The sequence below is a fragment of the Mercenaria mercenaria genome, chromosome 7 (assembly GCF_021730395.1).
Source record: "Mercenaria mercenaria strain notata chromosome 7, MADL_Memer_1, whole genome shotgun sequence".
NCBI classification, from domain to species: domain Eukaryota; kingdom Metazoa; phylum Mollusca; class Bivalvia; order Venerida; family Veneridae; genus Mercenaria; species Mercenaria mercenaria.
Genome location: NC_069367.1, coordinates 10623924 through 10642599, shown reverse-complemented (window position 1 = coordinate 10642599; position 18676 = coordinate 10623924). Strand labels below are relative to the sequence as shown.

General features: G+C 36.2%; 1 protein-coding gene across 1 annotated transcript in view; it reads right to left on the bottom strand.

Annotated features, from left to right (window-relative positions):
- The window catches only part of LOC123554945 (protein unc-93 homolog A-like), a 132034-nt gene that overhangs the window by 29628 nt on the left and 83730 nt on the right, over window positions 1–18676 (bottom strand). The window contains exon 2 of the mRNA XM_045345399.2: window positions 3572–5315. Coding sequence (XP_045201334.2) covers window positions 3572–4973 — 1402 coding nt within the window. The 5' untranslated portion in view covers window positions 4974–5315. The remainder of the gene's footprint in view (window positions 1–3571; window positions 5316–18676) is intronic.

Below are 18676 nucleotides of genomic sequence, written 5' to 3'. Positions count from 1 at the left end.
TCGACATCATAAGCGATAATGTTCTATAAAATGCAGGTGGGCTTTATTTCTCTGGTAACCCATCACTTTACATCTACTTGACCGTTTCGAAATTTTACTTCATAAATTTAACCCATCACTTTACATCTACTAGACCGTTTCGAAATTTTAGTAGAAAAATTTAACCCATCACTTTACATCTACTTGACCGTTTCGAAATTTTAGTAGAAAAATTTAACCCATCACTTTACACCTACTTGACCGTTTCTAAATGTTACTAGATAAATTCAACTCATCTCTTTACATGTACCGGCCCGTTTCGAAATTTTACTAGATAAATTTAACAACGATTATCTTTCTTTTTGAAAATATAATTTTCTGATGAACATTTGAATGTTTACAAAAACTTATATTATTATTTTCCCAGCAATTAAGGCATGTCTTAACTATTTATCATGGCATTAAGATAAAAGATAACTGCCGAATACTGGTTATATTTCGTGAAACTAGCTTATACTCTTTATTCTAGCTAAATTCGTGTTTACCAGGCATTTTTGTCGTGTCTTTAACCTTATTTTCTCTTCGAGCTAATTGTATATTGTCAGTATTGTTAAGTGAAATATTACTTATTATCAAATATTAATACTTCACTGATCTATTTTCAGCATCAGCGACACCTCATCTCATTTGTATTATAACATTTCCCTTCATGAGTCATCATCTCACTAATATTACATAATTTCGTTTACCTCCAGTGAGTCCTCATTTCACTTATATTACATAATTACCCTCCAGTGAGTCCTCATTTCACTTATATTACATAATTTCCCTTCAGTGGGTCTTTATCCAACAAATAGTAGATAACTTCCCTCCAGTGTGTCCTCTTCTCACTAGTTTTACATAATTTCCCTTCAGCGAGTCCTCATCTTATTAATGATAGATAATCTCCGCCCAATGAATCCTAATCCTACATATATTACATACTTTCTCTCCCGTGGTCCTCATCTCACTAATATTGTATGATTTTTATCCAGCGAGTCCTCATCTCACTAGAATTAAATAATTTCCCTTCAGCGAGTACTCATCTAACTAATAATAGACATCTTCCCTCCAGTGAGTCCTCATTCTACTAATAATATTTTTTTTTCCAGTGAGTACTCATTCTACTTATATTACATAATGTCCCTCAAATGAATCCTCATTCTACTAATATAACATAATTGCCCCCTTATATAACATAATTGCCCCCAGTGAGGTGAGACCTCATTCTACTAATATTACATAATTCCCCCCAGTGAGTCCTCAGTTCACTAATATTGAATAATTTTCATCCAATGAGTCCTGATTATTACATAATTTCTCCCAGTGTCACCTCATTCTACTTATATAACATAATTTCCCTCCAATGAGTCCTCATACTACAAATATTACATAATTATTTCCAGTGAGTACTCATTCTACTAATATTACATAATGTCCATCCAATGAGTACTCATTCTACTAATATTACATAATTCCCCACCCCATGAGTACCTCATTCTACTAATATTACATAATTCCCCCTTCCCCCCCCCCCCCCCCAACTCGAGACCTCATTCTACCTGGACTATTTACTAATATTACTTCTCTCCAATGAGTCCTCATTCTACTAATATAACATAATTGCCCCCAGTAAAATGAGACCTCATTCTACTAATATTACATAATTTCCCCCAGTGAGTCCTCATTTCACATCCATCCAATGAGTCCTCATTATACTAATATAACGTAATTTCCCCCAGTGTCACCTCATTCTAGTTATATAACATAATTTCCCTCCAGTGAGACCTCATTCAACTAATAGTACATAATTTCCCTCCAATGAGTACTCATTCAACTAATATTACATAATTTCCCCCCAGTGAGACCTCATTCTACTAATATTACATAATTTCCCTCCAGTGAGTCCTCATTTCACTAAATATTGACTAATTTCTATTCAGTGCGTCATCATGCCGCTGATATTACATTATTTCCCTCCAACGAATCCATATATCTTTAACGTTAGATAACAATACAACAAATTCAGTGCTTAATATCAATTCAATGTATTGAAATTAATAGTTCTTATTACAAGAGAATGCAGAATTACAGCTTGTAGCTGTTTGTTGTAGCGACCATACAGAATAAGAAGAATTACATTCTTCTCTTCTTTTTTAGGAGATTTCTGTTGAAGGGACCGTATTTTGTTCCAAACTCCCAGTTTTCAAAACAAAGAGCAGACTTTTACTCCAATACATTAAAAGTCTTTGTTTGATTCCTCTTTTTTCAAATAAAAATGCTTGCCCTTTTCTCCTATGCATTTGTATTTTATTAGCGACAACTGGAAATACTACTCTTGGACTACCATTTATCTTTTTACTTAACCAGGGCTAGGTAATACATTCAACAGTATGGTTTTCAAGTTATGCCTTACTGTCAATAAAATGTCAGAGAAAATGTTTTTACTACATTCTATGGCAAGTATTTACAATTAGCACATTTTTGTCCCTGATAACAACTTTCAGTCTTAGAGATTATAAACTAACTAAATGATTTGCCGGTCAATAGTCAAAACTATTGCCCGAGGTCCGACGGACAGAGGGCTAACAGTTTTGGCTATTGACCGACATGCCGTCCAATATGTATTTTATTACATCATCAATATATGACATAAAAACTGGATATCATTTTTGTTTTCTTAATATTTGATTTTAGCCCAGAAAAAAAAACTGTATAGAACAATAGAACCGTCTATAGTACAAACTATGGACTGGCGATTTATAAATATAAGGTCAACAAATAAGTAGCATATTTTGGCCCATCTAATTCTTTTATCTGCGAAGTGTAATCTGAACAAAGTAGATAAGCGTAAGGCCAGGAACTCTACGATCGGTTCCAGACATACGAAGGCTTAGGATAAATTGAGTTTAGATCCGGAATAAATCACCATGTCTGCGTATTGTGTCCTTTTGAGCGGGAAACAGGCACTTAAATGGCCGAATAAGTTTGTTACGATATCTAATTGAAAGTGTTTTATCCTCTATGATTCACTTTAAGTGACGGCTGGACTTAATTATACGGGCACATGTTGGCATTTTAGACAAACAATTGTAGAGTCAATGTTCTATATTGGCGGCACGTGACTGTTTTCTATTGATAAAAAAATTTGTCCATGACTTTCACGTTGCTACATGTTTAACATTTCGCGGTATATAAAATCTTGAAATGAATAATAATAACGATTATTGCTTATAGCATAAAATTAAAAGTTTTCCGCCTGATTAACCTTTAGCCTGCTGGCGGCAAGTGGTTTTGCCTTTGCGACCAGTGCAGACCAAGATCAGCCTGCATCATGGTCTGCACTGTTCGCTATTCAGTCAGTAAATTTTCGGTGAACACCCCTTTGAAAAATAAGTGGTAATCCCCAAATTGAATGATGGACCAGTCCATTTTAGAAATATAGCAGGGTAATGGTTAAAGAAAGAAGAAAAACTGATGTGATTCAAAAGTCTTTTTCAAGTTAGCATCTGAATGACTTTAGAACAGAAGCAACACCTGCAAAAAGACTTACCGGAAGAACTAGACGATTGTTGGCATGGATACAGAACACCGCATGATCCACCAGCCATCATTTCTCCACCTCCAGCCATATCTCCATCGACGTAGGTAAAATTCATACTCATTTCGTAAGAATAATCTGTAGGTTGTTCCTTTTCCAAAGATGTCTTTGCACTATGTAATACTAATGATGATATGAGATTGCCAAATATATGTGTAGTTTGGAAGCACGCAAGAAATATACCATGAAATCTAAACATTTCTTTGTCTAAACCTTCTTTAGTAACACGAGAATAATCGAAAGACAGCTTCAATATATATGACGATTCGGCAGTCCACAAAATTCCTTTTCCGATACCTGCTAAAATTCCAAATGGAATGAGGGTATAAAATCTAGGAAAGAAGTTTGAAGCGATCCACAGAATATATGTAGACATTCCAAAAACAAGGGTCCATTTCGCGGTAAATTTGTTGATTACAACCGGGGCCCACAGGCAAGTTACACACATTGTTCCGTGTACACATGCCATAGATATGATTCCAAGATATCCATCTGAGTTAATGGAAGATTGAAGATTTTGTATAGCTCGAAATGCATTGAAAACCAGAATAAAACTTACACATAGCAACACCAAATTTTTCTTAAAACGAATCTTTTTAAATCCTTTAAACGGGGTACTGTCAATGGACGTTGGAGTTGTAACATCTTGCCCGCCCTCTGCAAAATCTGATGTAAATACGGAATCTTCGTTATATTCTTCATGTCTATCATTCACCGGTAAAGACAGTCCTGACTTCCTTTGTCTGTTTGGTACCGGGCTAAGTTTGGGCTCGTGGTTTGGTGAGTATCGTTTCAGGGAAACAACCTTTTTTAACTCCTGTATATGATTCTCCGATAATGCACTTGGCAGGCTTTTCTGGTCTTGCCTTTGTGTTCCATTCAGTTTGTCGTAATGTTCGTTATGATTTGCATGGTTATAATTGTTACTGTTCGAAAAAAACTGATCATTTATCAAAATAACTGGACTTGAAGGTGGCTGGGGTCTTGCAGGTGATCTTGCAACTGCTCCGACTGGTTCAGACGTTTCAGCAAGCTCTTCATCAAGGGCTCTCATGGCTTCCCGAACGTCACTCATTTCAACATCAGTATGTTCTCCACGTGTAGCACGAACATAACTCTCTTTACGATTCTTTCTTTGAATTATTCCTTCAATAAAGTCTGCGGGCTCGTCAGTGTCGGATGTGCTTTTTCTAACTGCATACCTATAACTTTCACTACGTTGCCGCTGCGCTTGCGTAGCAAATGTATAACTCGGCCTTCTAGGCCGGTACAGTCCGAAACCCATACCAACACCACTCAGGTCCCAGGGAGACAAATGGTTCATTTTGTCCGACATTTTCCTACTGTTATACATTTAATCCAAGTTTTATATACTCACATAACATTTTCTACATTTTGTATGTGCAGAAAGGACTGACATTTTTCTGATAAATTTGTCTTCTTTAGTGGCTAGATCGATGTCCTCATCATTGTCAGTATCTCCTAAATATGTTAACCCACGCTCCTGAGTATATTTTAACCGAAACGAAAATTAGTTTTCTAGCTTCAAAGCCATTCATCACCGTATATGATTGAGTGTTTCTGCTAAGAAAACACTATTACCCAATTCATATTCATTTTTTGTTCAAGTCCCTTCTTTTTATTCACTTCTGATGCAGTATTGGTCCCAATGGCCTTCTTATCTGCCACCCGATGTCTGAAAAATACAAAAGAAGTATCATGAAAAATGTTATCCCATTTCTCTTGGGTAAATATAACAAATGGACGTTACGCTTAAAGGAGGAACACTTCAAACAGAACCGTAATATCCGACATTAGCAGACATGTTTCAGACATATCATACAATGTTCAGATAAATGGTTATTTTGTCTGGCATAGGATCAGTATCCTGCATAATTTGGCTGCGTTATCGATCAGGAACACTTTTAACTTGCATAACTGCTTTGCTTTTGTTGCCTTTAAGGTCACACCGACACAATTATAGTTCAAATGATGACTTTCCAGCGTAGACCCAAGGCTCCCGCCCAAACATTATTTCAGTGCGGGTACATTATGTAGAACCAATGACTTTCCTTAAGCTACTTGGATGGCTTCCTCACATGAAATGATTATAGATCCCTTGCGAGGCGTCGAACCCATAGTGGAGATGGGTAAGTGATTCGAAGTCAGCGGCCTTAAACACTCGGCTACGGAGGCCCTATAATTTTTTATCCACAATCTTGTCAGTTACGAGAAAGATAAAACGAAATGTATATCTGAAGCTAAAAAATGAATATTGAACTTCTTTATTATCATTAAGTTTTAAGAAATGATAGAATGCTGTCCACATTGGTGTTCATAAAGTATAGTATTCATAATGACATGGTTGGAAAAGTACTGCTTTCAGTATTGCATAAAATTATGATCTTATACGATCTGTGCCCTAAAGGGAGGTGATCAAAAGCAATAGATTCAATAATATTTCATACTTATTAACCCAAATGTGCAAAATTTGGACAAATATTTGAGAAAACAATTAGCTAAAGAAAGATTTTTTTTTAAATAATGCCGCCCGCTTAGCTCAATAGGGAGAGCGCAGATCAACGGATCGCGGGGTCGTGAGTTCGATCCCCGTGCGGGCCGTATGTTTTTCGTGACGATTTGATAAAAGACATTGTGTCTGAAATCATTCGTTCTCCGCCTCTGATTCATGTGGGGAAGTTGGAAGTTACTTGCAAAGAACAGGTTTGTACTGGTACAGAATCCAGGAACACTGGCTAGGTTAACTGTCCGCCATTACATAACTGAAATACTGTTGAAAAACGGCGTTAAACCAAAAACAAACAAACAAACAAGCAAAATATAATAATGTGTTTCATGTTCGCAGCAAGAATTGGCAGCCACAATAAACAAAGTCATTATGAGCTTAGGAATTGTATATGACATAGGCTGCTTATCACTATGCAGGTCCTGTATTTAGTTCCACAATAATTTGATCAGGGATATTCATTACTGAATAACAATATCCATCTAAAATGTAAAGAACAATTCTATATGAAAGTAATTGCCTAAATAAGGTCTTCATCCGTTCTTAATCACTAGACGCAAATTACTCTGGGATATTCCGTTTCATTTTAGGCAGCCCGTGCGTTCATCTATTAGACGACAGAGCTCCTGGGACCTACATATTCACTGACGATAAATACCTCAGGCACGCAAACAATATCTTACAAAGATCTTTGTTTGTTTTTGACTCAGCGTAGTCTAAATCTATTTGATGGAATTGCTGTCTTCTAGTAATTGCCCGCTGATGTTAAACACGATTTTCTCGTGCAATATTTTCGCTGCGTCGTATTTTAGTTAATGCATATCTCAGTTTTAAATACACTTAAATGTTTCTTTATACAAACAAAATACTACGAAAATAAATATTTGGTTGAACTTTAGTAGCAAAACAAAATAATGAGGTATGAACCGTTTATTCATTGGTTATGTGTTAGAATATCCAAGTTTCTTAAGTTTATCGAGTTAACTTAAAGCTACTAACCCGCAGTTTGGGTGAAAAAATTTTAACATGTTCATTTCAACCAAGTTCTGCATAGAATGTATATGACACTGAAAAATGATAAAGTGGCTGAAAATATAAGTTAGATATTGGTAAAATATTTCTGCATTATCTCAAAAGCGTTGCAACGGTTTATTACCTTCTGCACAACATTTTTGGTTAATTATAAGAATATCTTGCTAAAGTCATATGTCAATAAGTTTGTACCACTAGTCACTTTCAAAGTACTCATCTTTTATGGATTTTTTAGGGAAATCAGTTTTCGCCTAAAATGTGTGGGTTAGTTCCTTTAATACGATGCGAGTAATTTTTTCTTTAAACTACTTATGTTAACTCCCGCCCGCTTAGCTCAGTAGGTAAGAGCGTTGGTCTACGGATCTCGGGGTCGCGAGTTCGATCCTCGGGCGGGGTGAAGGTTCTCCGTGACTATTTGATAAACGACATTGGGTCTGAAATCATTCGCCTTCCACCTCTGATTCATGTGGGGAAGTTGGCAGTTACTTGCGAAGAACAGGTTTGTACTGGTTCAGAACTCAGGAATACTGGTTAGATTAACTGCCCGCCGTTACATGACTGAAATACTGTTGAAAAACGGCGTTAAACCCAAAACAAACAAACAAACAAACTTATGTTAACTGAAGAAACTATTTATGTTAACTGAAGAATGGTTGTGTGGTGCGTTTGGTAAAAATGCTACAACTTAAAAGTAACATTTGGAAAAATGGTTATCGGTACATAACATAAATCCTGATATTTTTCTACAACAGAAGCATGCCGACTGGGCCGCTCAAAAACTGATGACGTAGTATACATACGTAAAAGATTGTTTAAATCTATTCAGTATGAAAATAGTGAACACCTGTGAATATGGAGATACTTGAAATCGGAATCTGATAAAAAAAATCACTGATTTAGGTAGTGGACACGTAATGAAAATCGGCAAATTACATATTCCACGAATGCCATTTTGACATTCTTTGGTGTTTACGGAAAGCCACGTGCGAAGAATGCAGAGTTGCCTAACACATGTACGTACTTATACGAAAATTGCCGAGTCCACTATCTTAACATCGGGAATCGCCGTCAGCTAATTACATGTTAATGTACGGAAAGTTAATACTGAAAGTTATCTTGCTGATGCCCCCACGTGACAAAGGTGTGATTATTATTTAATTTAAAAATTTCAGTGATTACTGTCGTAAATAATATAAGTAACGTCTAGCTATGACTTAGCACATATTTTAGAGATGGTACCTAAAGCTACGTATTCAACGACAACAACAACAAATCAAGTGCAAAAGGCATACAGACACTAAGTAGGAAAATGGCGCAAAAAATGGCATAATGGCGGATACAAATAGTCCTCAGTTTTTTCGCTCTGTAGAGCTATTTTCCTTATTTTCTATGCAACTTTTTTGCTAAAATCACATGACAGATCTATGCTTGACATGTAGGTAGCATTTTCATAATGAAATAACAACATGACAGAATTTTTCATGGAAACTTAGATCATATACCACCACTACAATTTGGGGTCTCATTTTTTAGCTGATTTTGCACTTTGTGTGTTTGACTGAAAATAGTTTTCTTGCATCAAATATGACCCCCACTTTTCTTTTGATTTTTATTCAGCACTGACAATATTCTTCAAGAAAATGTAAGTTACAGACATTTAAAATGGGTCCTGATGTGTGCTTCGGCCATTGGAAATATATCAGTTTTATATATATAAAAAAAGAACAGCTATTTAGTGTGTTGTAACCAAAACTAAAAGTGCATATCGCTTATCTCACACTAGCAATATTTTAACATAGCACCGTGCAGTCAATACGGGAACTTTTGACAGCGACATCGGCTTCGTTGTTTTGGTGGATTAGCTGAAGAAAGATGATTATCCTTTCTTTTTAACTAACACAACCATTTTATTTATACTACAGAACGTCTGCATTTTCTGTAACGGCAGATTCCGCAAGGTAAATGCGATCCCGCACACCTCGGTCAATATGCAAATTAAGTACATTTGTAGTCATAAAAAGTGAAATAACTTTTTGGTACGGCTTTGGTGTGACCATCAGATAGAATATACATTTTTATATCGCTCTGTTTTTAACTCATACATTTTGAGGCATTGATTATTCTTGGCAAACGAATTTTGTAAAATGCTGAGGGATTCGATGTCGTAAAATTCATATAGTCTATTTATATTTTTTCTCACGAATAATGTTTTCTTTCCTATGATCACGGATACCATACCTAGGCCTGTAAATTATCTGCAGTAATAAATAAAAAAAAATATCTTTGAATTAGTTCGTTTGAAAATGAAAGATAATGCTCAACTTTTTTGTGATTATTCATAGATCTTGAAGTAAACTATATTTTTGGGAAACACATCCGAATCTATGCATACTTTGTTCAGATAACTAAATAGTCCCAGAAGAATTACCTGTCACTGGTTTTACTTTTCCAAATAAGACCAAATTTTTCGGATTAAATATTGCCTTTCACCATGAAAAATGAAGTATGAAAGTTAAACCATTATATAATTGAGGTACTCCGGTATTATGTTTTTAACAGAAAGTAATATCAGATGCAAATAAAGTTTTTAGGTACCATCTCTACATATTCAAATGCCTTCAAAATGACATTATAAGTGTCAAACAAAAATCAACACAAGCAAATAATTAACTTAAAATGCAAAGATTACTTAGGTTTTCTTCTTTTTATTCCTATTTGGTATTTTTTCGCTTATTTTTAATTCTATCTAATATGCAATAAATAACAAGAACATCTTATTTCATTCAAGCCTCGATTCTCTTTCTTACAGCAAATTAGCATCTTTTAGGAACTATAAAAGGTTCATCTATAATTCAAAGAGTGTCAGTAACTCAATTTCCCGCCTTTTCTTGCTCAACGTATTTACAACAATAAGAAAGCAATTAACACTCAGTCAACTCGAACTGTTCCTAACAACATCTTTGCCGCGTGAGGGCTTGGAGAAAGATTATTTTCAGTTAACTTATTTAACTTGTAAATAGATCGTACTGATTTACATGAGCGATAAAATTACTGAATTTGGTATATTGTTTAAGGGTTCTATCGTCAGTCGTCGATATTTTGACCAAACCAGCCAAAACTTGCTATTCCCGCTTAAGGTTATTAAATGTGCCTTACATTCTGAATTTATTACATGTTCCAATTGAAGTCACATAATACTAAACTGGCAATAACTTGTATCTCACAAACCATCTTTATAGTTACATACAGGACAATAGCAGTGATTTGTACAAAGTTTTCAATTTAAACAGCTGTGCTCAAACACTAAGCATAACAGTCATTAAAATTTCTTGATTCTTCACTTTTTCAAAATTTTCGTTCTATCGTATGTAGATAAGTATCGGTTCTGTTATACATTCTTGCAAAAATGTGTGTAAATTAATATTCCGTTTTATAAATATATTACGTCAGAGTAAAATTCAAATAAAAGCGGCTAATTTATGTTATTATAATAGTCTTCAAACCGTTAAGACAGAAGGATCAGAACACAATTGAGATTGCATGCACTTTAATTCATAAACTATGCCTTTAATGTGTGCTTCCTTTGGATAGTTTGATTTCTTCCAAATGTGTAATTTCAGGTTTCCATCCTACACAAGTAAAATTAAATATGACTTTGTCAATCTTCTATTATAGATCTTCTATATATATAATATAGAAATATAAAGACTTTAACACGTTTTTCATACAAAATGATAACAGAGGACAAAAAGATGTAAATATAAATATAAGTACTTCGCAATATTAACATTTCTTCTTTTCATTCATTATTGTCAAGAATATGTATGATATAGATTATATCGGTAGACAATTTAGTAATTTGCATAGTTTTATAACTTTGTCTTACCATTATAACTACTATTCAGCATGTTAGAGATATTTCCTTTTCTAAATTTTAAATCACGCGCTCAGATCACTGTAATTGTTAAAAAAAACCATAAACATAACAAACAACTAACCCTGTTTTCATTTTAAGTCCACTTAAGCTCTAGAAATATACAGGCATTGTTCACTGTAAGAACAAAACTTACATTTGGTAATATCGCCCAAACGTTGACTACATTATAGAGAATTTGTTCTTACATAGTCGGCTTTCTGACAGCTCTACTAGTAAATCGATAACATTGTATGAAACAGCAGTCGATATGAGCTACATTGTTGTGGTAAATCTAGGAAGAAGAATTGAAACTGTGAGTAGAAGATCTTTCATGTCATATTGTTCTTTCTCTTTCACATTCAGTCACATTGTTCTTCCTCTCTCACATTCAGTCGCATTGTTCTTCCTCTCTCACATTCAGTCGCATTGTTCTTCCTCTCTCACATTCAGTCGCATTGTTCTTCCTCTCCCACATTCAGTCGCATTGTTCTTCCTCTCTCACATTCAGTCGCATTGTTCTTCCTCTCCCACATTCAGTCACATTGTTCTTCCTCTCTCACATTCAGTCGCATTGTTCTTCCTCTTTCACATTCAGTCGCATTGTTCTTCCTCTCCCACATTCAGTCACATTGTTCTTCCTCTCTCACATTCAGTCGCATTGTCTCTCTCCACATTCGTCACATGTTCTTCCTCTCTCACATTCAGTCACATTGTTCTTCTCTCTCAATTCTCACATGTTTTTCAGTCACATTGTTCTTCCTCTCTCCACATTCAGTCTACTCATTGTTCTTCCTCTCTCACATTCAGTCACATTGTTCTCCTCTCCCACATTCAGTCACATTGTTCTTCTCTCTCTCAATTCAGTCACATTGTTCTTCAGTCACATTGTTCTTCCTCTCCCACATTCAGTCACATTGTTCTTCCTCTCTCACATTCAGTCACATTGTTCTTCCTCTCCCACATTCAGTCTCATTGTTCTTCCTGTCTCACATTCAGTCACATTGTTCTTCCTCTCCCACATTCAGTCACATGTGTTCTTCTCTCTCACATTCAGTCACATTGTTCTTCCTCTCTCACATTCAGTCACATTGTTCTTCCTCTCCCACATTCAGTCACATTGTTCTTCCTCTCCCACATTCAGTCACATTGTTCTTCCTCTCCCACATTCAGTCACATTGTTCTTCTTCTCTCATATTCAGTCACATTGTTTTTCAGTCACATTGTTCTTCCTCTCCCACATTCAGTCACATTGTTCTTCTTCTCTCATATTCAGTCACATTGTTCTTCCTCTCTCACATTCAGTCACATTGTTCTTCCTCTCCCACATTCAGTCTCATTGTTCTTCCTGTCTCACATTCAGTCACATTGTTCTTCCTCTCCCACATTCAGTCACATTGTTCTTCCTCTCTCACATTCAGTCACATTGTTCTTCCTCTCTCACATTCAGTCGCATTGTTCTTCCTCTCCCACATTCAGTCGCATTGTTCTTCCTCTCTCACATTCAGTCACATTGTTCTTCCTCTCCCACATTCAGTCACATTGTTCTTCCTCTCTCACATTCAGTCACATCGTTCTTCTTCTCTCATATTCAGTCACATTGTTTTTCAGTCACATTGTTCTTCCTCTCCCACATTCAGTCACATTGTTCTTCCTCTCTCACATTCATTCACATTGTTCTTCCTCTCCCACATTCAGTCACATTGTTCTTCTTCTCTCATATTCAGTCACATTGTTCTTCCTCTCTCACATTCAGTCACATTGTTCTTCCTCTCTCACATTCAGTCACATTGTTCTTCCTCTCTCACATTCAGTCACATTGTTCTTCCTCTCCCACATTCAGTCACATTGTTCTTCCTCTCCCACATTCAGTCACATTGTTCTTCCTCTCCCACATTCAGTCACATTGTTCTTCTTCTCTCATATTCAGTCACATTGTTTTTCAGTCACATTGTTCTTCCTCTCCCACATTCAGTCACATTGTTCTTCTTCTCTCATATTCAGTCACATTGTTCTTCCTCTCTCACATTCAGTCACATTGTTCTTCCTCTCTCACATTCAGTCACATTGTTCTTCCTCTCTCACATTCAGTCACATTGTTCTTCCTCTCCCACATTCAGTCACATTGTTCTTCCTCTCCCACATTCAGTCACATTGTTCTTCTTCTCTCATATTCAGTCACATTGTTTTTCAGTCACATTGTTCTTCCTCTCCCACATTCAGTCACATTGTTCTTCCTCTCTCACATTCAGTCACATTGTTCTTCCTCTCTCACATTCAGTCACATTGTTCTTCCTCTCTCACATTCAGTCACATTGTTCTTCCTCTCCCACATTCAGTCACATTGTTCTTCCTCTCTCACATTCAGTCACATCGTTCTTCTTCTCTCATATTCAGTCACATTGTTTTTCAGTCACATTGTTCTTCCTCTCCCACATTCAGTCACATTGTTCTTCCTCTCTCACATTCAGTCACATTGTTCTTCCTCTCCCACATTCAGTCACATTGTTCTTCTTCTCTTCATATTCAGTCACATTGTTCTTCCTCTCTCACATTCAGTCACATTGTTCTTCCTCTCTCACATTCAGTCACATTGTTCTTCCTCTCTCACATTCAGTCACATTGTTCTTCCTCTCCCACATTCAGTCACATTGTTCTTCCTCTCCCACATTCGGTCACATTGTTCTTCCTCTCCCACATTCAGTCACATTGTTCTTCTTCTCTCATATTCAGTCACATTGTTTTTCAGTCACATTGTTCTTCCTCTCCCACATTCAGTCACATTGTTCTTCCTCTCTCACATTCAGTCACATTGTTCTTCCTCTCCCACATTCAGTCACATTGTTCTTCCTCTCTCACATTCAGTCACATTGCTCTTCCTCTCCCACATTCAGTCACATTGTTCTTCCTCTCCCACATTCAGTCACATTGTTCTTCTTCTCTCATATTCAGTCACATTGTTTTTCAGTCACATTGTTCTTCCTCTCCCACATTCAGTCACATTGTTCTTCCTCTCTCACATTCAGTCACATTGTTCTTCCTCTCTCACATTCAGTCACATTGTTCTTCCTCTCTCACATTCAGTCACATTGTTCTTCCTCTCCCACATTCAGTCACATTGTTCTTCCTCTCCCACATTCAGTCACATTGTTCTTCTTCTCTCATATTCAGTCACATTGTTTTTCAGTCACATTGTTCTTCCTCTCCCACATTCAATCACATTGTTCTTCCTCTCTCACATTCAGTCACATTGTTCTTCCTCTCTCACATTCAGTCACATTGTTCTTCCTCTCCCACATTCAGTCACATTGTTCTTCCTCTCTCACATTCAGTCACATTGTTCTTCCTCTCCCACATTCAGTCACATTGTTCTTCCTCTCCCACATTCAGTCACATTGTTCTTCTTCTCTCATATTCAGTCACATTGTTTTTCAGTCACATTGTTCTTCCTCTCCCACATTCAGTCACATTGTTCTTCCTCTCTCACTTTCAGTCACATTGTTCTTCCTCTCTCACATTCAGTCACATTGTTCTTCCTCTTCCACATTCAGTCACATTGTTCTTCCTCTCCCACATTCAGTCGCATTGTTCTTCCTCTCTCACTTTCAGTCACATTGTTCTTCCTCTCTCACATTCAGTAACATTGTTCTTCCTCTCTCACATTCAGTCACATTGTTCTTCCTCTCTCACATTCAGTCACATTGTTCTTCCTCTTCCACATTCAGTTACATTGTTCTTCCTCTCCCACATTCAGTCGTATTGTTCTTCTTCTCTCATATTCAGTCACATTGTTCTTCCTCTCTCACATTCAGTCACATTGTTCTTCTTCTCTCATATTCAGTCACATTGTTATCAGTCACATTGTTCTTCCTCTCCCACATTCAGTCACATTGTTCTTCCTCTCTCACATTCAGTCACATTGTTCTTCCTCTCTCACATTCAGTCACATTGTTCTTCCTCTTCCACATTCAGTCGCATTGTTCTTCCTCTCCCACATTCAGTCGCATTGTTCTTCCTCTCTCACATTCAGTCACATTGTTCTTCCTCTCTCACATTCAGTCACATTGTTCTTCCTCTCTCACATTCAGTCACATTGTTCTTCCTCTCTCACATTCAGTCACATTGTTCTTCCTCTTCCACATTCAGTCGCATTGTTCTTCCTCTCCCACATTCAGTCGCATTGTTCTTCTTCTCTCACATTCAGTCACATTGTTCTTCCTCTCTCACATTCAGTCACATTGTTCTTCCTCTTCCACATTCAGTCGCATTGTTCTTCCTATCCCACATTCAGTCGCATTGTTCTTCTTCTCTCACATTCAGTCACATTGTTCTTCCTCTCTCACATTCAGTCACATTGTTCTTCCTCTCTCACATTCAGTCACATTGTTCTTCCTCTTCCATATTCAGTCACATTGTTCTTCCTCTCCCACATTCAGTCACATTGTTCTTCTTCTCTCATATTCAGTCACATTGTTCTTCCTCTCTCACATTCAGTCACATTGTTCTTCCTCTCTCACATTCAGTCGCATTGTTCTTCTTCTCTCATATTCAGTCACATTGTTTTTCAGTCACATTGTTCTTACTCTCCCACATTCAGTCACATTGTTTTTCCTCTCCCACATTCATACATACGTCCCGCTAATTATACTACAAATAAGTACCAAACATTGAATATTCGTTTGAATGAATGTAGATATTGGTAACTTTAATTATCAAAATTAAACCTCACACCTCTTTTCAAATGGTTAGTGTTTATTTTCTCTTGCAAGCGTATTTGTTTATAATTTTGTGTTCATGTAAAAAGATGCAATTAAGATTGTTTGTAATCAAGATAAGGTAAGCATTAAAAAATGTACACGATAAATGACGTATCTTTCAGTGTAACAGACTGTGAGTGTTAAAACTTTAAAGATGTAACTTCTGAGAACTTCTGAGATGTATACCAAATGTGTAATGGAAAAGCATAGCATGTTAAACTGTTCTGTATTTAACTGATGCTTGTTTTGTGCACTGTTTTCTTATATATAAATTTAGCAAAAACAAAGTAATTTGCATCGCAATAGCTATATACAGATTGTCAAGTTCGTCACGGTAAATGTTTCTCGTGAAATAACATAAAAATACTTATGTTTTTTTATGTTCTGCCGGGCGTTGAATTCTTCATGTGAGGAAGCCATCCAGCTGGCTTACGGAAGGTCGGTGGTTCTATCCGGGTGCCCGCTCGTTATGAAATAATGCACGGAGTGGCACCTGGGGTCTTCCTCCACCATCAAATCTGGAAAGTCGCCATATGACCTATAATTGTGTCAGTGCGACGTTAAAGAAAACCAGACAAAATATATAAATATTAAATTATGTTCTGCCATAATGTTTAAAGCGTTTAAAACTCGAGATGACGTTGTACATATTCCATATGAGCGGCTGTGTTCTTTAAAAATGGATTTTCTTGTTGAACATCTGTCTCGGTTTTTTGTTGTTGATTTTTGTCTTATCAGTTGACAAAATGTAAAATGTGAGATTTAAATATTCTGGTTCTCCTTGCAGTCTTGGGGTAAATTCATTTTACGACAAAAGAATTCAGTTAAATGCCTGTGCTAAGTGGGTGTTTAGGGTTGTGAACATTTCATGGCATCTAATGAAAAGACACAATCAAACCGAACCTGCAATTATTTTGCTGTGTTGCTTTATGTGCTTCCAAAGAATCTTCTTAATGATTTTATTGTAAACAAACAACTGATGAAAAGACTCATCTTCTTGTAGCGAAGTTTTTAATGTATAGTATACATGTATAAATAAGTTTGAGAACACAACTGTTTATAGCAGACTGGTATACCGTCAACGTTAAAACTATTTATTGCTTTGAATGTAGCTAATGCGTTTAAAACATCCATTAGCCTAGAAACAAGTATCAAGTAAAAAAGAACTTCACTTAACGACCGGGATCCAGACAAATCAATGCGTGAGTTACAAACGATGAAATGTGCATTAAACATTATAACGGAACTGTTACATCCATTGCTATAAACGATACTAGACGATACATTCCTAATTTTAGAGTACAGTGTTTTCTTAATTAAGCTTTCATTTTCAAGAACACGTGATCAATGGTGGCCAATACTTTGCAAATAGATACAGCGTATTGCTATTTAATCGGTTTTATAGTCATTTCATCTGGTATACCAATTAAATCTGTAAAAAGATAAGTCACGCGATTACTATAAAAGTCGCACTGACTCATAGACACTAACCTCCAGCTGAGACGCCATGGCATTTTGACGTCGTATACTCAATGTATAGGAAAACATAACATACCGTGGATGATTTCTCCGTCTTTAATTTACATTTAAGCTGCTGGATTTGATAATAAAAATGTTCCCTAAAATGGTTCGGTCCACTTAAAGATTTATCGACTAGAAGAATGTGATATCAACCTTGGGCCTCCTTTTCTATTGACATAGACATATGTTTGACAATGAAAATCCGTACTGTATATATTGTCAAATGCTATATTTTGATACACATCAAAATGCATTTAGTTTAAACATATTTTATTTCAGAAATTCATGTATTTCAAACATTTGCAAAATATTTGTAAAGGAATTGGACAGAAAGCCATGAGAGCGCTTAAAATGCATTTTAAAATGTCATAAAACTACACGGACACGTGAAGAAAGAACTTCATATAACATTAATGTCATGTGTAGAAGACTTGCTGCTTTTCAAGCCGTATCTAGAATTCCCAATGATCAAATTACAAGTATAAGTTACCAAACAAGAGACTATTTCAAAAATGAAGAGAGAAAAACTATAGGAAAATAACTTTCTATATAAGGTCTTCAACCGCTCTTGATCACTAGACAAAAATTAGCCTGGGTTATTAGGTTCATTTTACAATACTATGTGGGAAAACTCTTAGGGCTATAATGTCAACTAACGACAAATATCACACTCAGTACAACTGGCATACGACAGCACCTAAGAGAAAGACAAAAAGAGATATTTTAACAAAAACGGGCTCTAAATTCAACACATCTGTTCTTTAACACAATCTGTAGAAAGATCCTTTGGAAGTAAAGAATTCAGCCGAGCAAAATATTAGCAGACTCGGTCTGATTGATTCAGTTAATGAGAGGTAATGGAAAGTGCAACACCCCTCACGACCCCTAGCACCGGCTTTAGCGGAACTCTGTTACATAAATATTTAATGGACTCCATGATCTCAAAGGATCAGAAAATATAACAGCACTGAATCGAAGTACGGGGAGAGGTCATGAAAAACATTTGCATCGCTCAAGAGTCGAACTCACGACTTTAATTCGGAATCTTGTTCTATAGCTACTGTGCTAACATGAGTGACTACAGGATGTAGGATCATTTTTTCTACCGTTAAGAATTGTTTCCTACTCTGTGAGCTTGAAGAACATTAGTTTCTAAGACAAACATATGCACAGGTCACAGAACTCGTTTTAATTTTGTAGGGATTTTTTTCACACACTGTTTAAGTATTTCTGACATTTTGTAAAATTGAAAAAATGGTGGTTCTTTATTAAACATATAATATCCCACTTAATGTTACAGGGATTTC